The sequence below is a fragment of the Cherax quadricarinatus genome, chromosome 82, assembly GCF_038502225.1.
Source record: "Cherax quadricarinatus isolate ZL_2023a chromosome 82, ASM3850222v1, whole genome shotgun sequence".
Classification (NCBI taxonomy): Eukaryota; Metazoa; Arthropoda; class Malacostraca; order Decapoda; family Parastacidae; genus Cherax; species Cherax quadricarinatus.
The window spans coordinates 3,592,501-3,614,955 of NC_091373.1; the positions used below are offsets into that span (position 1 = coordinate 3,592,501).

At 40.2% G+C, this 22,455-nt stretch overlaps 1 protein-coding gene across 2 annotated transcripts in view; it reads right to left on the reverse strand.

The window, feature by feature from the left end:
• Window positions 1-1,032: 1,032 nt before the first annotated feature.
• Moca-cyp (nuclear cyclophilin protein Moca-cyp) overlaps window positions 1,033-22,455 on the reverse strand; it is a 67,556-nt gene continuing 46,133 nt past the window's right edge. For both annotated transcript variants that reach the window (XM_070102526.1, XM_070102524.1), the window contains exons 10-12: window positions 19,399-19,847; window positions 3,552-3,598; window positions 1,033-2,891 (exon numbers count right to left, since the gene is read on the reverse strand). In XM_070102526.1, the coding sequence (XP_069958627.1) occupies window positions 2,257-2,891; window positions 3,552-3,598; window positions 19,399-19,847 (1,131 nt within the window). In that variant the 3' untranslated portion in view covers window positions 1,033-2,256. The remainder of the gene's footprint in view (window positions 2,892-3,551; window positions 3,599-19,398; window positions 19,848-22,455) is intronic.

The following is a 22,455-nucleotide window of genomic DNA, read 5'->3' on the forward strand; positions in this document are numbered from 1 at the left end:
GTGCTAAAGGAAGTATAATCAAAGATTGTGTAATAAATCTGTTGCTGTCAAAGAGGAAGTCTGTGTCATGTGTGGGGCCATCAGCCTGGAGGGAAGATAAACGTGAGAGAGATGTGTGTGCCCTATGCAGACGTGGAAAAGCGTAGTTTCCCACCCATGGCATCAAAGGTAAGATCATGATCATAAACTTGTAAACTGGTTTAGCTTGGATGCCTTTAGCAATGCTGTAAATATTAACCAATCATATTTACTACTTTAGAGAGAATGGATCGAAGTAGAATGACATGGAAAGCATATAAATCTATAGGGGAAGGAAAGAGGGGTAGGGGTCGTCCTCAAAAGGGTTGGAAAGAGGGGGTAAAGGTGGTTTTGTGGGCGAGGGGCTTGGACTTCCAGCAAGCGTGCATGAGCGTGTTAGATAGGAGTGAATGGAGACGAATGATACTTGGGACCTGACGATCTGTTGGAGTGTGAGCAGGGTAATATTTAGTGAAGGGATTCAGGGAAACCGGTTATTTTCATATAGTCGGACTTGAGTCCTGGAAATGGGAAGTACAATGCCTGCACTTTAAAGGAGGGGTTTGGGATATTGGCAGTTTGGAGGGATATGCTGTGTATCTTTATACGTATATGCTTCTAAACTGTTGTATTCTGAGCACCTCTGCAAAAGCAGTGATAATGTGCGAGTGTGGTGAAAGTGTTGAATGATGATGAAAGTATTTTCTTTTTGGGGATTTTCTTTCGTTTTTGGGTCACCCTGCCTCGGTGGGAGACGATTGACTTGTTGAAAAAAAAAAAAAAAAAAAAAAATTTACTACTCAGAATTTAACACATCACACCACACATTAACACTTTACCCAAAACATGCACAGAATATTAGTGTTTCTGATTAAACCTAAACGAATTTACCCCAAGTTATTTCCACTATACCATCCAACCTTCTGCTTTCCAGAAAAGCTCATTATGCACATACTATTTACATCTGAAAGCTAACAAATTCTTATATAATTCACTGGGAAATAAAAGCGTACACCTTAGCATTATTTTATTTGTACGAGATGTACTGGTATACATGAAAAGTATAAGATTATTTTTACAATGATTATTTTTGGAGAAACACTAAACCCGTAGGAGTCCTACAATACCTGGGGAATGGGAGGCAATGAGGTCCAGTCAAGGGTGGAAGGACAATTCCAATTCCTTGGATGAAGAACCATTCACAAGCATCAGGGAACCTCCCTTGTAGCAAATTTTACAATGAGAATGCAAGTAATAGCTATATAAAAACTCAGTAAATGTTACTTCATGGCTAAATTAGTTACACATTCCACGCATTGCCAGGATTTAATGTTTTATTTTTCTGAACATTCAAATGGTATAAAATACCTCCCATTGAGTTCTAAAAAACATTACTACTGGAATTTTTTTTTTATAACCTATCAAAAGATATATATATATCTATATATATATATATATATCATTCCCTGAAGCACAAGAAATAAAATTACATGCTTTCAAAAGGTATTGTTCATCTGGTACATTATTCAAAAAATGTGGGTCAACATTTATCAAGTACAATGCATTTTTTAACACTAAGAGAAGCACAGTGGAGAGAGTATTTAAGGAAGATGCTAATGTGCTGTTTGGTAATCACAACTCAAAAATTAAACCCAGCCATACATCACCTTAAATATATATATCAAACATATTTACTAAAGCTATACAATTTTCTTCTATTGTATTTTCTTATGAATGTTAGAGACATACTTAAAAAAAAAAAATACTTGTGAACTTTTACAAGATTCACTTATCATTCACTAAGGGTTTACTTTATTTTAGAGAAGGTACTGTTTTAGGGAGGAGTAAGAGATGAGTTAATAATTCACATATCCTTGAATTTAAAGCTCTATATAGTGTTTTCAAGATGTCCTGTAATTTGAATAAAGCTTATTTTTCAGTGAATTTAGTTCCACTCTGGACATAGTTTTCTAGACACATATTCCCTTGAATAGTAAAGTTTATAGTGAATATAAAATTTTTAAATGAATTGTTATAACGTAAAGTGAACAAATAGTGAACAAGGCTCTTCAGATATGAAACATTTAATATTTAGTACTGTATGTAAAGAAATCTCAAGCTACATTAAAATAAACTATTTTAGAAAAAACAAAGCAAGTTACATGAAAACATCAGTAGAAATAAAGCTGGTCACAAAATGAGTAACTTTAACTCAGAGAATATACAAATTATCTTTGTTCAATCACTGTCACTACTGCTAGTTTTTGAACGATGCCTCTTCCTCTCTCGAGCCTTGTCCTTACTACGAGACCTTCGATCCCGTGACCTATCCCTCCTGTCTCTAGATCTATCTCGTGATCTGTCTCGCCGACTATTTCTATCTCTGGAGCGATCTCTTCTTTCTTTAGATCTATTTCTCCTATCTCGGGACTTATTGTGCTTCTCTCTATTTCTACCACCTCTATCATGAGATCTACCACGTCTATCTCTTGATCTATCCTTAGGTTTATCGTGAGATTTTGAATTATCTTTATCTTTACGCTCCCGAGACCGACTTCTTCCACTTTGCTCCTTATTTCCTCTCTTTTGGTCCAATCCTTTTTCCTTTTTATGATCCTTATCCTCTGCCACCTTTTCTTCTTTTAACTCTCCATTTTCTTTTGTTTTTGGTGAAGGGTTACGACCAATGGGCTCATCCTCATTTATTCTGCCATTTATTTTTTTCTGATCACCAGTTTCCTCTTCTTCCTCCTCTTCCTCATTATCCATGGCTTCATAATCTAATGCAGTCTCATCAAAAACTTCTTGTTTTTCTCTCTTTGAATCATGTTTTTCCTTGGGGTCATCTTGTTTTTCTTTCTTGAAAGCTTTTTCTGGAAAAAAAAAAATTAGTTTTAATTTTCATGAGATTTACATATTTATAGAAAAGCCAAAATGCCACACAGTCATACAAAAAGAGTCAGGAGTAAGAATGTGTAAATTAAACACGAAATTTTGAAATAAAACATAAATGCTTATGAATAAATAATATTGTATTCAAAATAATCAACAAATTTTATTGTAGAGATAAAAGTAGCAAAACATAAAATGAAGTCTTAGATTTAAGAAAAAAAAATTGCCCATTTTAACTTCAAGGCATGTTATGGTCAATGAGTAGACCATTTCTTGGGTTAGGAGTCATTACTATGTTCCAAATGCACTGGAAAAATATATTTTCTGTATTTTGTTGGATATTTATGAGTCAACTGGTATACTGAGGGCAAATCAATGCATACATAGTCACACTGTACTCTGGAAACTAGTACAAGTTGGATTGAAAACTAACAGTGCTCTCTGCAGAAATACCTACAAACTGAAAGTTAAATGGAAAAATCAGTGCTAGTGCTGGAGTTCCCCTCCCTCTGTAAACTCGGAGATAACTACTGATCATTTAGTAAGAGGACTGACTAGTTGGGTCCCCTCACTGCTTGCAAAAATGAACTGTAGCAGTGGGAATGCCAAAGTAATTAATGAAATAAAACATATTTACTCACCTCTTTTGTATGGGTGGTCATCAGAATCTTGTTCATCTCTCTGCAATCTGCTCTCACAATAAAAAAAAGAATAAAAAAATAAATAAAAATAGTACAGGTATAAACAAATTTATTGTACACAAGAATTACACACATGCAAGGTAAGTACTTACCTGAACATATATTAAACTGCAAACAAGAGAAATACCTTGAGCAATAAATAGAAGTGCCTAATAAGAATGCTAAACCTCAATAATGTAGATATGGAAATAAAGGAATAGATGAATGAATGTAGTACATATGCATGTAGAGTTTACATGTGCATGTGAGTAGGTACAACCTCCCCCCCCCAGTGTATGTGCATGCTTTTTTTTTTCTTTATAGCCAGAACTTGTGAACTTTGCTCATAATGAAACGATAATTTTTGCCAAATACTAAATTTATTGTAGCAATTTAATTTGCAATAAATTGGCCAAAATCAATCTCAAGATTATAAAATTCATATACGTCACTGATAATAAATGCCAAATACAGGCTAGACAGGATTAAACTATATTACATTAAGGGGATTTTTTGCTTCATTAATGTTCCTACATTATGTTTCTTAGTTTTGGTGCAAGATAAGATTTGCATATGGTACAGTAATCCAACACTTAATATAGGCTTTTTTTATTCTCCTCCTCCATCCCACGCTCCAACACACTGGCCATCTCCCACTGAGGCAGAGTGACCCAAAAAGAAACACTTTCATTATTCAACTACTATTAAGTAGGCTTATTACCCATTAAAAAATCACTTACGTAATTCCATTTGACATTAATTCCCAATTTTTTTTTTTAACAAGTCGGCCGTCTCCCACCGAGGCAGGGTGACCCAAAAAGAAAGAAAATCCCCTATGTCCTATATAAATTTGCCCCATGCCATAAGTGGGATTTGAAAAATGTAACAAAGATTCTTACAATGAAGAATTAAGTGATAACTGTTATGGGCCTGTATTACATTTGCTACATCAACTGAGGAACACCTGTACTACATTTCATAAAAAATACAATGATAAATGCATAAATTTTCTGGGAAAAAAAAAAATCAACTTATAGGGAAGTTTGGCTTGGTTGACTGACCTTGGCAACAAAGCATGACACAAACATGTCAAGCCATGTGTGAGTATGCACAAATTCATTGTTTCAATAACTGCAAAAAATTTTTGTACACTACAGTATATCAAAAAATATATATAGTGTTGATGTTATTTACTGTAATACTGTACACCACTAACTAAACTTAGGTTAACCTAAATAGGTGCTTGAGAATTAACCCTTTCACTGTCTAGTATGTTGATCTACATTACTGCCACCATTGTTGATTATATAGTAAGGCCTGCTCTACGGCGTTCCGCTAATACGGACATTTCAAATTATGACCAAAACTCACTATTCGGCTCCCCCTGTCTTACTAACAAGGCCACCGCGCCCCATCTGGTTTGTTTACAGAGTCTGTGAACACATCTCTATTATGTCTGGAAACTTTCCAAAATTTCAAGGGTTTTAAAGTTATTGCTTATTTTATATGTACTCTGATAATTATACTTATGTGTACTTGTACCTATATAAACTTACACACTGTGCTGGCATGCAGATACACATTAAAATCACTTAGTGTCCCTCTAGTCTTAATGCCATAGTAATAACACTAATGTAATAATAATCACTCTTGGGCACATTAAATGTCTTATTTTAAGTTAATATGGACATTTTCATTAATCCATCTATGATATTTTCTTCAAAATTATATAACACGTTACATAGTATATAAACGTGATACATACACCCACAGTACAATAAATTTGGCATAAATATGAGGTGTGGTAGCTGGGCAGAGGGAAAACATTACATTTTCTCTGGTCCAGCACCAGAAAAAATGTGAATGGATCTGTGATTGGCCCAGTCACTCCCCTTAACACATTCTGCTTTGTTTACAATTCTCAGCATGAATTCTTCTCATTACTTCTCCCTTCTTTTATGATGGCAACTAAAGGTAGTTGTTAGAAATGATTAAACTCGGTGAACAAGGTATGTCGATGGTAATAATATGGCTCTGGGCTGCATTAAATATCGTATAGCTATGTAGGTAGGTGTAGCTATGTAGCCCAGGTGGACTACATAGCTACAGCTACCGGCTACCTACACCTGACTTCCTACAAATAAATACTACTCACCTCTCATCCTACATTAAGACTACACACATTTTAAGGTAAGTAATGAATGGATTGTGCATGTATTTGATTTTTATTGTTTTTTAATGCCTAGTTCTGCTGTTAGCTTAATATATGTTAGCACAAACTTGTTGTCTAGCATTTGTATGCATTTACAAGTAGAAAAAATGGCATTCTGCTTTCCGGTGGTAACCTGGAACCTAACCTGCTATGTAAGTGGGGCCCTACTGTATATATCTACGTTTTAAGAACAGTGTCATGAAATATGCTGTTAGTGGTAAATTCTGGTAAAGACATGAGAGAATGGGTTTGTGTAGAAAGTGTGCACAGCACATAAAAAATCTTACCCCATGCAGTATATGATGGGAAAAGCAAACTTATGACCATGTGTTAGGTTTAAAATAGCAAGTCTGAGATGCTTTCCAGTGGTTTTTAGTGTTTTACTGGCTGTTGATAGGTACCAATTGATAGAATGAAAGACATATTAATGAAATGGAAATATGTCAGTTTCAGGATCAGAAGTAGCTTGAAATAAGGCTCAAAATAGCGAAATATATATAGTTTTTTTTTTTTTTGACAAAAAATGGGATGGCCTAAACCATTGACCAACCATTCTTAGTTATATTTTATTAATCCAAGAAATAGGGTAAAACTTTGATTTGTTGTATGATGGATTCCAAATGGAAGACAGGTGTTATGTAGGATAGGCCTAGGGATGTGATTAATGAAAAGAGGATAAGTTGTTTTAGCAGTTAGAATGCAGAGTGTTTATTTTAGACTGTTTTGAAGTTGGAATTTGTTGAATTTTGAGTAAAATACTAGAATTACCAACTTCTGTGAACTTTATAAGGTTGTTTTGATGGAACAATCCTAGGAATTTGGATAAAACTGACTTAAAATAGGTCTCAGTGGGTAAAATTGCCAAAGTGTAAATTGTACCCAAACTGCCAACTTTGAGCCTGTATAATTCCACACGTTTTCAATCAAATTTAGCATTTTTGGTGTCATTTGTTTCTGAAAGATTCTCTATCATTTCAGATTTTTTTTTTTAAATCACGACACTGTTAGCATTTAATTTTGGGAGTTGTGCCATGAAAGGGTTGAGCTACAGTGCACTAATTTTGGCAAGGTTAAGTGAAGTTGATAAGTTAAGTCTTTGGTGCAAAATTATAAATTCTCATGTCATTAATTCATGTGAAAATATCTATCGATACAAACAAATTCTCCTAGGTAGTAGGTTGGTAAACAGCAACTGCCCAGGGAAGTACTACTGTCCTGCCAAGTGAGTGTAAAACAAAAGCCTGTAATTGTTTTACATGATAGTAGGATTGAAGGTGTTTTTTTTTTTTGTCACATAAACATGCAAGATTTCAGGTACATCTTGCTACTTCTACTTATACTTATGTCACACTACACATGCATGTACAAGCATATATATACACACCTCTGGGTTTTCTTCTATTTTGTTACTAGTTCATGTTTATTTCCTCAACTCCATGGGGAAGTGGAATAGAATTCTTCCTCCATAAGCCATGTGTATCGTAAGAGGCGACCATAATGTCGGGAGCAAGGGGCTAGTAACCCCTTCTCCTGTATACATTACTGAGGTTAAAAAGAGAGACTTTTGTTTTCCTTTTCAGGCCACCCTGTTTGGTGGGATATGGCTGGTTTGTTTAAAGAAGAACAAACAAATTCTTTTACAGTTTATCTCATTATACATATCAGCATTTTCACACTAAGGCAAGGTGACTTGAAGAAGGAGTGCACATTAATTTAATTCTCACTCCTTCCCCAGCTGTCCTTCCAGAAATTTGAGTCGTCCCTGCACAATGCAGCATGAAATCACTCCCAATGTTCATCCAAGTGTTTCTGGGTGATTAATATGAGGCTAAAAATCAAGGCAACATCATATTATGAAGGGATTTAAGCAAACCAGTTAGCTGACATTAATTTCTGGAGGTGGGATGAACAGTGTCTGCACTCTGAAATACAGGTTGAGATGCTGCAGTTCAATGGATAATCTGAATTGTGATACTAATGCACTTCTGGAAAGAAATCTAGGGAATTAGTTATGGTGAATGCATATCCTTCTTTGAGTCGCCCAATCACAGTGGGAAACTGCCAATGTGTATATATAAAAAAAAAAATAAGTACATATATAAGTATTTTATATATGTATATATTTTTTTTTCAACAAGATGGCAATTTCCCACCAAGGCAGGGTGACCCAAAAAGAAAGAAAATCCCCATTATTATTATAATCAAAAAGAAGCGCTAAGCCACAAGGGCTATACAGCGCTGCAGGGTAGGGAAGGAAGCAAGGGAATTGGATGGCAGGAGGGAGGGGGGATGATCAGCAGGTTACAGAAAACAGCGGGGCAGGGGATAGTACGGGGGTAGAGGGTAGCAAGAGATACAAGTAGAAAGGGCTGAAAGTATCAGAATTTGTGAAGTAAGTCAGTCGTTGTCAAAAAGTCAATAAGAGAGTCCGGATGAAAGGTGGGTCCATCAGCGAGAAGGGAAGGTAAAGAGAGAGCAGCGGGGCGAAGACGACGACAGAGGTAAATTCTGCGTGCTCGTTGATAAAGTGGGCAGTCCAACAGAATGTGGCTGACTGATAATGGAGCTTGGCAATTCTCACAGAGAGGAGCAAGACGCCTCTCCATGAGATATCCATGAGTAAGACGAGTATGGCCAATGCGAAGACGGGAGAGAGTAGTCTCCCAACCTCGACACTGGTGATAAGAAGACGGCCAGTAACCTATACTCGGTTTAATAGACTGAAGTTTGTTGCCGAGCATAGTAGACCAACGTTGTTGCCAACGGGTGTGAAGGTGGGAAGATATTACAGCAAAATAGTCCGTACATGGAATACCTCTGTAAGAAACTGGTAGGTCATGTACTGCTGACCGCGCAGCAGTGTCTGCCTGTTCATTGCCATGTACGTCAACATGACCAGGGACCCAACAAAAAACAATATCTTTATGCTTAGTAAAGATGCGGCGTAGCCAAAGTTGGATACAGAGGACTAAGGGGTGAGGTGTATCAAATTTTTGTATAGCCTGTAAAGCACTAAGGGAGTCTGAGACAACCACAAATGATGACACAGGCATAGATGCAATACGGATAAGTGCTGTAAGGATGGCATATAATTCAGCAGTAAAAATACTAGCTGAAGATAGTAAATGCCCTTGTACGACGCTGTCCGGAAACACTGCTGCGAATCCTACGCCGTCAGAAGACTTAGAGCCATCTGTGTACACAGCAATGGCATGAGAATGAGAGTGAAAGTGGTCAAGAAAAAGAGAGCGGGAAGCGACCGTAGACAGTTGGGCTTTCGAGCAAGGGAGGGAGAAAGAACAGACTCGAACAGCTGGGACCTCCCAGGGGGGTAGGGAAAAGTGAGATGCTACATGTACATAGAAAGGTGGTAGTTGAAGAGAAGACAAGAGCGAATGAAGGCGAAGAGAGAAGGGACGGAGTAAGCAGGGGCGGCGAACAAATAAAGAATGTCTACTAATATCAGTGACCATTCTATAAATGGAAGGATTGCGGAGATCATGAGAGCGTACATAGTAGCGCAGGCAATGGGCATCACGGCGATCGGATAAGGATGGAACGTTCGCTTCTGCATAGAGGCTTTCGACAGGGGAAGAGCGAAAAGCACCAAGGCATAAACGTAATCCTTGGTGATGAATGGGGTTAAGGCTAGAGAGAGTAGCAGGAGATGCCGCTGAATAGATCTGGTCACCATAATCAAGTTTCGATAAAATAAGGGTGGAATGTAGGTGAAGGAGGGTTCGACGATCAGCTCCCCACGAAAGATGAGCAAGGGTTTTAAGAAGGTTCAGCCGGCTGTGACAAGTTGCCTTCAGAGAGGTAATGTGAGGTTTCCAGGATAACCTACGATCAAAGAGGAGGCCCAGAAACTTGACTGTATCACGTTCAGGGATACGTGAGCCATAGAGGTACAAAGGATGATCAGAGATGACAGAGCGTCTAGTGAAAGTGATTTGGTGGGTTTTAGTGCTGGAAAATTTAAACCCATGTGTGGTGGCCCAATTGGAAACACGGTCGACTGCATGCTGGAGAGAAACTGTAAGGAGGTGACAGTCAGCGCCTGCACAGGCAATAGCAAAGTCATCAACATAGAGTGATGACCAAATATTTGATGGAAGACTAGAGGCCAAATCATTAATAGCAAGGAGAAAAAGTGTTGTGCTCAGAACACATCCCTGGGGGACACCTTCAGCTTGGACAAAGTCCGGGGAGAGCACATTATTAACCCGAACACGGAAATGCCTGTCAGTTAAAAAGTTCTTAAGGAAGGATGGTAGATTGCCTCGAAGGCCTAAGGAGTGGGCTTGGGCTAAAATATTATACCTCCAAGTTGTGTCATATGCCTTCTCAAGGTCAAAAAATATGGCAATAACTGAGTGGTTATTCGCAAAGGCATTACGAACATACGTATCCAAGCGCAGTAAGGGGTCTATGGTAGAACGTCCCTTACGAAAGCCATATTGACGAGTGGAGAGACTGTTGTGTGTCTCTAAATACCACACTAAACGTCTATTTACTAGACGTTCCATTACTTTGCAAACTGCACTGGTAAGAGCAATGGGACGATAGTGGGAGGTTTCATGTCCCGTAGTGCCTGGTTTGCGGAAAGGGAGAACAATGGCGGATTTCCACAGCTGTGGAAGAACTCCTTGTGACCAAATAAGATTGTAAAGGTGTAATAGGACTGCAAGGGCTGACTGATGTAAATGTTGTAGCATACGAATATGAATGTCGTCGGGCCCAGCTGCCGATGATCGACAAGCTGAGAGTGTTGCCTCCAGTTCTTGAAGTGTAAAAGGCACATTATACTGTTCTTCTCTGAGAGAAGAAAAGTCCAAGGGTGCTAACTCTCTGGCAGACTTTGAGGAAAGAAATGAGGGGCATAGATGGAGTCCCTGAGAAATACGGACCAGATGATTGCCAATTTCATTGGCAACATCTAGTGGGTTTGCTATATCAACACCGGCAACCCGCAGAACAGGAGCCGGGTCAGGAGAATATTTACCACTCAGTTTTCGTACTTTTTTCCAGACTGCACTCATAGAGGAAGCAGAGGTGATGGTGGAGACATAATCTCGCCAGCAAGTGCGTTTAGCGTCACGGATGACACGGCGAGCGATCGCACGCTTCTGTTTAAAATCAAGGAGTCGCTCTGTGGTTCTATTGTACCGGTACCTGCCCCATGCAGCGCGTTTCAAACGTACTGCACGAGCACAAGCAGGAGACCACCAAGGCACGCATTTCTGAGAATGCCTGCCCGAAGTTTGGGGTATAGAATGAGAAGCTGCGGTGAAAACGGAGGACGAGAAGAGGTGTAAAAGCTCATCGATGGAGGACGAAGAAGGAACCTCTTTAAAAACAGTCAGGTGTGAGTAAAGGTTCCAATTTGCCCGATTAAATTGAAAGCGTGGGGTGCGAAGAGGTGGCGAATATGAAGGGGAAGTAAGAATGATTGGGAAATGATCACTGTCATGTAAGTCCGGGAGAACAGACCAAGTAAAGTCTAATGCGGCGGAGGAAGAGCAAACTGAGAGATCGATGCAAGAGAGAGTATGAGTCCGAGGATCAAAATGGGTGTGAGTACCTGTATTTAAAACATGGAGGGGGTGGGTGGCAAGAAAAGCCTCTAACTGAATTCCACGGGAATCACAGTGAGACCCTCCCCAGAGGAAATGGTGGGCATTAAAATCACCAAGTAACAGAATCGGTGGCGGTAATGACGAAACAAGGAAGGCAAAATCCGGAATAGATAATGCCCGAGAAGGAGAGAGATATAAAGAACAGAGCGTATACCACCTATGTAAGTGGATACGGGCTGCTGTGTAATGCAGCGAAGTATGAACAAATAGCTGATGGTACGGAATATCAGTGCGGAGAAGAAGGGCACTTTCATTAAAGGTCCCATCAGGAAAAGGATCTGAAGAATACAATAAATTATAGCCTGAGATGTGAGAAATAACAGCAGAGTGTAATTTTGGTTCCTGTAAGCAAACACCAACAGGGGCAAACTGGGAGAGTAACATCTGAAGCTCACCCCGATTACCCCTGAGGCCGCGTATATTCCACTGTAAAAAGGCCATGATTGGCAATGATAAAGATACTTGAAATCCGCAGGTAAGGGTTCCTACGGACTAGAAGGGTTAGAAAAGTCCACATGCGGAGGCAGTGGAAAATGTTCAAGCAGCGAAGGAACGGTGCGCTGTGAAGAAAGGAGTTGCGCAGATGGAGCAGAGGAGAGAGGAAGAGCGGAAGGTGGATCAGTGTCCATTGATGGTTTGGTCTCTGCAATATATTCAGAGATTGCTTCAAGTGTTTCGGAATTCAGAGATGTCGTATGGGAGACAATATTGGGAATGGTAGGGGGAGGATGAGTAAAGATTGGAACTGTATTGGACTGTACCAAGGTAGGGGGGGGCGAAAGGGTGGAGGGAACTGGAGAAGCGTGGCAGGGGACAGAAGAGACAGGAACCTGGGAGGTGGCAGAAGAGGTAGAAACTTGGGAGGGAACAGGGGAGGAAGGTACATTACGAGGAGGAGGGTGAACCTCTGCACTTGTAACTGAGCCAGTGAGAGGGGAAGAACTAGGGACAGAGACAGGGAGGGTAAAATGAGGAGGTGGAAGATGGGTAGGAGGTGTTACCGGACCTTTTTTTGACTTTTGAGAAGTAGAGGGACGATTGGGAAGAGGTGTCGTACGAGGTCTCGTCGATACTGAGGCTTGTAAGAGAGAACTCGAAGAAGCGAGATTAGACTGAGGCGTTGAAGTAGGGACGTCTGAGCCGAGGACAGCAAAAGGATTAGATACAGGAGTGATTATGGGAGAGGTAACCACAGAGGTGGGTGTAGAAGATGGGATACCAGAAGTGGGGGGACGTTTTGAAACACGGGAATAAGAAACACGTGGGAGTCTCCCTTGGAGGCGGAGATGAGAAACTGCCATGGCATAAGGGAGACCTTCTGTCTCTTTGAGGTAACGGATTTCCCGCTCGTTTAAATAGACCTGACAACGGCGAGAGTACGAAGGGTGAGCCTCATGACAGTTAAGGCAAGAGGGAGATCGATTGCAAGACGTATTAGAATGGTCATCGGCACCACAGACTGGGCATTCGGCGATAGATCTGCAATATTTCGCTGGATGGCCAAATCGCCAGCAATTTCTACACTGTTGTGGTGTAGGGATCACCTTTCGAACTTGTAACCGATGTCCTGCTATATAAACGGAGGATGGGAGTTCTCGGCTGTCAAAAGTTAAACGAGCCACATTGCTAGGGTATCGTCTCCGCCCACGGGCAGGAAGAACGTAAGTGTCTACCTTGAGGATTGGGAGATCTTGGAGTTCCAGCTGTTCTAGAATGTCGGTGCCACATGTCTGGAAATTTTGTTGAACTATGGTATGGGGCAGAATAACGGTACCACTACAAGAATTGAGGGAATGATGTTTTTCAAGGGTGACAGGAACAGTATCTATATGGGTAAGACGAGAGAGCTCACGAGCCTGGGTAGCATTCTGTACGGTAATGATGCGCGTACCGCTCTTAAGAGCATGAAAAGAAATATCTTTACCAACATGGCGTAGGAGTGCCTTGCCAATACTATGGTCAGAAAGATAGGCAGTAGAGGAAGTTGGTCGTAAAGTGAAGAATTTAGTCCACTGTTCAGTCTGAAACTGAGCGTGGAAAGGTAGTGAAGGACGTGTCGATCGTTTCTGAGAAGAACGAGAAGGTGAAGGTGGAGAAGTATCATCAGCAGGTAATTGTCGTTGACGTTTAGGCGTGGGACCAGAGTTGGTCCGACGTGGAACGGGTCGGCGATTTGAAAATTGCCGCACCGTAGAGGGAGAGGCCGGAAGCATAGTCAGAGGAGAGCGAAGGTCTGATAAATCGAAGGAGTCAGTCGAGGCCTCAGTACCTGAAGCGGGTGAGGAAACAGCACCGGCAATAGGTACAGAGGCATGAGGAATGTCTGAAGAGTGGTCCAAAGACGAGGCGGGGTCAGAACGGGGTGCGGTATCAAGAAGGGGCCCGGGGGTACCAGGTTCATGGACTAGGGCTGCCATGGTTAGGTTACTTCTTTCTTTTTGTTTTTAAGAAAAAAAAAGAAAGAAGAAAAGAAAATAAAAATAAAAAAAAGAAAAAAAAAGGGGGGACCGGGGAGGGATAGTTCCTAGGAGGGATGAAAGGGCCAGAAATCTCCCTCCGCGCCCAAGAGGACTCGACACCGCTAGTAGCGCAGATGCAGCATGGAACCCGTGCCATACCCTACCCTTCATGCCAGTAAACCAGCAATCTGGGATAGCAACCTCACATCTGCCGAGCTACCTCGGTGGACAAAAGAGAGGGCGGCCGGATATCCGCCACAAAGCATACCTCCTTCAGCCACCACCCCCGGAATCCGAAAGGTGGCTTCCAGAGCTACACCCGTCGCCCAAAAGACACCCAAAGCTACTCCGGGATACCGGAGAGGGATCGGGACATCCCTAGGCAATCCAGATTCCACGGCAAACTACGCCACCGCCAAGAAACCTCAACGGAATGGGATGGACCCCGGTGTCCTTTCTCCTACCTAGGAACTAGCGCGCCTGTGGGAGAAATCCCAAAGGACAAAAAGAGGAAGGGCAAAAGGGAGGAGTGGGGAGGAGGAGGAGGAAAGGAAAAAGGGGAGGATGGGGAGGATGGGATAGGGGAGGGGAGATTGGGGGGTAATTAGGTTCGGTCTGAGGAAGAAGACCGATAGGTCTAATTCCTCAGACCAAGAGCCTCTTCACCACGCCAAGGAGCCCCCCTTGAAGAGGAAGAAAATCCCCAAAAAGAAAATACTTTCATCATTCAACACTTTCACCTCACTCATACATAATCACTGTTTTTGCAGAGGTGCCCAGAATACAACAGTTTAGAAACATATATGTATAAGGATATGCAACATATCCCCCCAAACTGCCAATATCCCAAACCCCTCCTTTAACCCTTTCAGGGTCCAAGGCCAAAATCTGAAGTCACGCACCAGTGTCCAAGAATTTAAAAAAAAAAATTTGTTATTTTTCTTATGAAATGGTAGAGAATCTTTTTGTGAAGGTAATAAAACAAAAAGTAATTTGGTGGAAAATTGACGAAATTATGCTCTCGCAAATTTTGATGTGTCAGCAATATTTACGAGTCGGCGATTTTGCCGACTTTGACTCCCATTTTAGGCCAATTACATTATTCCAATCAACCAAATTCTTAGCTATTTCACTAGTATTACTTCTATTCTATCGACTGAGCACAAGAAATCTCCAAATCAACTGTTTCAACTACAAAATAAAGTGATCGGAAATTGTTAATTTGGCCAATTTAACACAAAGTTCAAAATATTCCAATTTCAAAATAGGCTCCAGAATAAACAATGTAGGTATTCCTGGAACTAAACTAACATTTCCTCTGTTCATTAGTTACATTTTGAGGCTTTACAAATAAATTCCATTTTGATTTTTTATTCACATAATGAATTTTTATTCACACCAAAAAATAGAAGATTTACTGTTATGCAATACTGTAATAATTGTATAAATATCATCACCATATTTGTGAATGTATATTAGACCCACCAGCTGACGTGTATTAGATGTGTGAGGTCGTTTGTTTACTCTTGAATATCGGCAAAAATTTAACATTTCCGCTACTTTGAGCTCAGTTTCAAGCCATTTCCAGTGCTAAAACCAATCAAAATCATCTCTATTTCTGTAATATGTCTTCCATTCTATCAAATGAGATCAAGAAATCGCAAATACAACTATAAAAAACATAGGAAAAACACTGCAAAGTCGCTGTTTTAATCGAAAAATCATGATTTCAGTTTTTTTCTCTCATTATACACAGTGTGCTGCAGGTTCTGTTTTATGTGGTGCACACATACCACATAGATGTATTCTCTCATATCTAGGCCCAAATGTACCACTCACAGTTTATCAGAGTGAGCTGAGCTCCTGGCGTAGATCTACGGTTTGGACACTCACCGTAAAGCCGTAGATCTACGGGACGGACCCTGAAAGGGTTAAAGTGCAGGCATTGTACTTCCCATTTCCAGTACTCAAGTCCGGCTATATAAAAATAACAGGTTTTCCCGAGTCCCTTCACTAAATATTACCCTGCTCACACTCCAACAGCTTGTCAGGTCCCAAATACCATTCACTCCTGTCTAACACGCTCATGCATGCTTGCTGGAAGTCCTAGCCCCTCGCCTACAAAACCTCCTTTACCCCCTCCCTCCAACCTTTTTGAGGACTACTCCTACCCAGCCTTCCTTCCCCTGCGGATTTATACGCTCTCCATGTCATTCTACTTTGATCCATTCTCTCTCAATGACCAAACCACCTCAACAACCCCTCTTCAGCCCTCTGACTAATACTTTTAACCCTTTCAGGGTCCAAGGCCCAAATCTGGAGTCACGCACCAGTGTCCAAGAATTTTCAAAAAAAAAATTTGTTATTTTTTCTTATGAAATCGTAGAGAATCTTTTTGTGAAGGTAATAAACCAAAATGTACGAAATTTGGTGGAAAATTGACGAAATTATGCTCTCGCGAATTTTGATGTGTCAGCGATATTTACGAATCGGCGATTTTGCCGACTTTGACTCCCATTTTAGGCCAATTACATTATTCCAATCAACCAAATTCTTAGCTATTTCACTAGTATTACTTCTATTCTATCGATTGAGCACAAGAAATCGCCAAGTCACCTGTTTCAACTACAAAATAAAGTGATCGGAAATTGTTAATTTGGCCAATTTAACACAAAGTTCAAAATATTCCAATTTCAAAATAGGGTCCGGAATAAACAATGTAGGCATTCCTGGCACTAAACTAACATTTCCTCTGTTCATTAGTCATGTTTTGAGGCTTTACAAATAAATTCCATTTTGATTTTTTATTCACATAATGAATTTTTATTCACACCAAAAAATAGAAGATTTACTGCTATGCAATACTGTAATAATTGTATAAATATCATCACCATATTTGTGAATGTATATTAGACCCACCAGCTGACGTGTATTGGACGTGTGAGGTCGTTTGTTTACTCTTGAATATCGGCAAAAATTTAACATTTCCGCTACTTTGAGCTCAGTTTCAAGCCATTTCCAATGCTAAAACCAATCAAAATCATCTCTATTTCTGTAATATGTCTTCCATTCTATCAAATGAGACCAAGAAATCGCAAATACATCTATAAAAAACATACGAAAAAACACTGCAAAGTTGCTGTTTTAATCGAAAAATCATGATTTCAGTTTTTTTCTCTCATTATACACAGTGTGCTGCAGGATCTGTTTTATGTGGTGCACACATACCACATAGATGTATTCTCTCATATCTAGGCCCAAATGTACCACTCACAGTTTATCAGAGTGAGCTGAGCTCATGGCGTAGATCTACGGTTTGGACACTCACCATAAAGCCGTAGATCTACGGGACGGACCCTGAAAGGGTTAATAACACCACACCTTCTCCTAGTTTCCACACTCCAAATTCTCTGCATCATATTTACACCACACACTGCCCATAGACAGGACATCTCCACTGCCTCCTCGCTGCAGCATTTACAGCCCAAGCTTCACACCCATATAAGTGTGTTGGTAGCACTATACTTTCATACATTACCTTCTTTGCCTCTATAGATAACATTTTTTTGTCTTCACATATATACCTCAACATACCACTCACCTTTTCTTCTTCATCAATTCTATGGTTAACCTCATCCTTCATAAATCCATCCGCTGACATCTCAACTCCCAAATATCTGAAAACATTCACTTCTTCCATACTCCTTCTCTCCAATTTAATATCCAGTTTTTCTTTATCTAAATCATTTGATACCCTCATCACCTTACTCTTTTCTATATTCACTTTCAACTTTCTACCTTTACACACTCTCCCAAACTCATCACTAACCTTTGCAACTTTTCTTTAGAATTTCCCATAAGCACAGTATCATGTTTTTTTTTTTTTTTTTTTCAACAAGTCGGTCGTCTCCCACCGAGGCAGGGTGACCCAAAAAAGAAAGAAAATCCCCAAAAAGAAAATACTTTCATCATCATTCAACACTTTCACCACACTCACACATTATCACTGCTTTTGCAGAGGTGCTCAGAATACAACAGTTTAGAAGCATATACGTATAAAGATACACAACATATCCCTCCAAACTGCCAATATCCCAAACCCCTCCTTTAAAGTGCAGGCATTGTACTTCCCATTTCCAGGACTCAAGTCCGACTATATGAAAATAACCGGTTTCCCTGAATCCCTTCACTAAATATTACCCTGCTCACACTCCAACAGATCGTCAGGTCCCAAGTATCATTCGTCTCCATTCACTCCTATCTAACACGCTCATGCACGCTTGCTGGAAGTCCAAGCCCCTCGCCCACAAAACCTCCTTTACCCCCTCTTTCCAACCCTTTCGAGGACGACCCCTACCCCTCTTTCCTTCCCCTATAGATTTATATGCTTTCCATGTCATTCTACTTTGATCCATTCTCTCTAAATGACCAAACCACCTCAACAACCCCTCTTCTGCCCTCTGACTAATGCTTTTATTAACTCCACACCTCCTAATTTCCACACTCTGAATTTTCTGCATAATATTTACACCACACATTGCCCTTAGACAGGACATCTCCACTGCCTCCAACCGTCTCCTCGCTGCTGCATTTACCACCCAAGCTTCACATCCATATAAGAGTGTTGGTACTACTATACTTTCATACATTCCCTTCTTTGCCTCCATAGATAACATTTTTTGACTCCACATATACCTCAACGCACCACTCACCTTTTTTCCCTCATCAATTCTATGATTAACCTCATCCTTCATAAATCCATCCGCCGACACGTCAACTCCCAAGTATCTGAAAACATTCACTTCTTCCATACTCCTCCTCCCCAATTTGATATCCAATTTTTCTTTATCTAAATCATTTGATACCCTCATCACCTTACTCTTTTCTATGTTCACTTTCAACTTTCTACCTTTACACACATTCTCAAACTCATCCACTAACCTTTGCAATTTTTCTTTAGAATCTCCCATAAGCACAGTATCATCTGCAAAAAGTAACTGTGTCAATTCCCATTTTGAATTTGATTCCCCATAATTTAATCCCACCCCTCTCCCGAACACCCTAGCATTTACTTCTTTTACAACCCCATCTATAAGTATATTAAACAACCATGGTGACATATGTCTATTTATATATATATTTCTTTCTACCTGTGACAGGGTCACAGGTACCTACCTCAATCCAGGCTATCTGCTTAAACAATCAAAATGTTACATTCTTCTCATTTTCAGACAAGGGAAGTGGAAGTTCATCCCTGTGATGTATAGAATAAATGATAAGCACACATAAATCAGGCTTCCTACAGATTAATTTTTTTTAAATAACATGCTAAAAAATAATAAGATAAAAGACCAATAATGGTGACAACACATTATCACCAATTAAAAATTACAATATTATTCAGAATCTAAATTAGGCTTTAATTAATGTATAAAATACCATTTGATTAATGAGGTTCCCATAACACTGTTTTACATGTATAAAAATAATTAACTTACTTATCATTTATGCTTGATTCAAGCTTTTCACGTTGACTTCGTAACTTTTCCCTGAGATCTTGGTGGCCAATTTCTTCTCTTCTGTCATTCCACTGCTCTTTGTTTCTTCCCTCTCTCCAGTCTTCTTCAGTTCGAGTCCGTTCTCGACCGTCACGCCAATCTGGTTCTCCTCGCTGTCTATCCCTTCCATTTCGCCAAACCTGTTGATTTCTCCCTTCTCTAAAATCTTTCCTCAGTTTATCTCTGGGGTCTCGCCAGTCACTTTTCATTCCCTGTTCTCGTTGAAATGACTCGCCTCGTTTATTATTTTCACCATCTTTCCCATCAACCTCCTCCATTTCACGGTGACGCTGTTCACGTCGCCGCCGCCTTTCCTCAATTTCTTGCTCTCGCTCTTCCTGCCTTAAGAGTCGTTCTTGTTCTCTTCTCACCTTTTCTTCATTCCATTTCTGGATATAAAAGAAAGTCCATATGATTTTCATTTAAAGCCCCTTTTCATTGTGATTTCTCTTAACAGTACTACTGAAAAATACATGGACAGTAATTTTCACATACTCTATCACTTAAAACCATATGACTCAAAATACAGTTCTGAAAAAAAAAATATTTTCCATGACATAAGTAGGTAGTAGGTTGGTAGACAGCAACCACCCAGGGAAGTACTACCGTCCTGCCAGATGACTGTGAAACAGAAACCTGTAACTGTTTTGCATGATGGTAGGATTGCTGGTTTCTTTTTGTCTCATAAACATGCTAGATAACACGGATATCTTGCTACTCCTACTTACACTTTGGTCACACTTCACAGACAAGCACATGCATATATATATACATACATCTAGGTTTTTCTCCTTTTTCTAAATAGCTCTTGTTCTTCTTTATTTCTTCTATTGTCCATGGGGAAGTGGAAAATAATCTTTCCTCCGAAGCCATGCGTGTCGTATGAGGCGACTAAAATGCCGGGAGCAATGGGCTAGTAACCCCTTCCCCTGTAGACATTTACTAAAAAAGAGAAGAAGAAAAACTTTATAAAACTGGGATGCTTGAATGTGCGTGGATGTAGTGCGGATGACAAGAAACAGATGATTGCTGATGTTATGAATGAAAAGAAGTTGGATGTCCTGGCCCTAAGCGAAACAAAGCTGAAGGGGGTAGGGGAGTTTTGGTGGGGGGAAATAAATGGGATTAAATCTGGAGTATCTGAGAGAGTTAGAGCAAAGGAAGGGGTAGCAGTAATGTTGAAGGATCAGTTATGGAAGGAGAAAAGAGAATATGAATGTGTAAATTCAAGAATTATGTCGATTAAAGTAAGCGTGTATGCACCTGGAGAATAGAGGAATGCAGAGGAGAGAGAGAGAGATTTTGGGAGATGTTAAGTGAATGTATAGGAGCCTTTGAACCAAGTGAGAGAGTAATTATGGTAGGGGACCTGAATGCTAAAGTAGGAGAAACTTTTAGAGAGGGTGTGGTAGGTAAGTTTGGGGTGCCAGGTGTAAATGATAATGGGAGCCCTTTGATTGAACTTTGTATAGAAAGGGGTTTAGTTATAGGTAATACATATTTTAAGAAAAAGAGGATAAATAAGTATACAAGATATGATGTAGGGCAAAATGACAGTAGTTTGTTGGATAATGTATTGGTAGATAAAAGACTGTTGAGTAGACTTCAGGATGTACATGTTTATAGAGGGACCACAGATATATCAGATGACTTCTAGTTGTAGCTACACTGAGAATAAAAGGTAGATGGGATACAAGGAGAATAGAATCATCAGGGAAGAGAGAGGTGAAGGTTTATAAACTGAAAGAGGAGGCAGTTAGGGTAAGATATAAACAGCTATTGGAGGACAGATGGGCTAATGAGAGCATGGGCTAATGAGAGCATGGGCTAATGAGAGCATAGGCAATGGGGTCGAAGAGGTATGGGGTAAGTTTAAAAATGTAGTGTTAGAGTGTTCAGCAGAAGTTTGTGGTTACAGGAAAGTGGGTGCGGGAGGGAAGAGGAGCGATTGGTGGAATGATGATGTAAAGAGTAGTAAGGGAGAAAAAGTTAGCATATGAGAAGTTTTTACAAAGTAGAAGTGATGCAAGGAGGGAAGAGTATATGGAGAAAAAGAGAGAGGTTAAGAGAGTGGTGAAGCAATGTAAAAAGAGAGCAAATGAGAGAGTGGGTGAGATGTTATCAACAAATTTTGTTGAAAATAAGAAAAAGTTTTGGAGTGAGATTAACAAGTTAAGGAAGCCTAGAGAACAAATGGATTTGTCAGTTAAAAATAGGAGAGGAGAGTTATTAAATGGAGAGTTAGAGGTATTGGGAAGATGGAGGGAATATTTTGAGGAATTGTTAAATGTTGATGAAGATAGGGAAGCTGTGATTTCGTGTATAGGGCAAGGAGGAATAACATCTTGTAGGAGTGAGGAAGAGCCAGTTGTGAGTGTGGGGGAAGTTCGTGAGGCAGTAGGTAAAATGAAAGGGGGTAAGGCAGCCGGGATTGATGGGATAAAGATAGAAATGTTAAAAGCAGGTGGGGAAATAGTTTTGGAGTGGTTGTTGCAATTATTTAATAAATGCCTGGAAGAGGGTAAGGTACCTAGGGATTGGCAGAGAGCATGCATAGTTCCTTTGTATAAAGGCAAAGGGGACAAAAGAGTGCAAAAATACACAAATAACCCGCACATAAAAGACAGAAGCTTACGACGACGTTTCGGTCCGACTTGGACCATTGACAAAGTCACACTAACAGAGGAGGAGCAGAACGGCTATATATAGGCAGGAAGAGGTGGAGGTAGTAGTAGTGGTAGAAGTAGTAGTAGTAGTAGTAGTACAAGAATTGTATATAATACCGACAGGATGAAATGACACATGCACAACACCCGGGCATCCCCACCGTAGACGTTTCGCCATCCAGCCAGCCACTGGATGGCGAAACGTCCACAACAAAGACAACCAGACGCCGCACATGTGTCTAATTTCATCAGTAGATGTAGTAGAAGAAGAAGAGGTAGTAGTAGTGGTAGTGGTAGAAGTGGGAAATAAGGAAGACGAGCCAGTCAAATA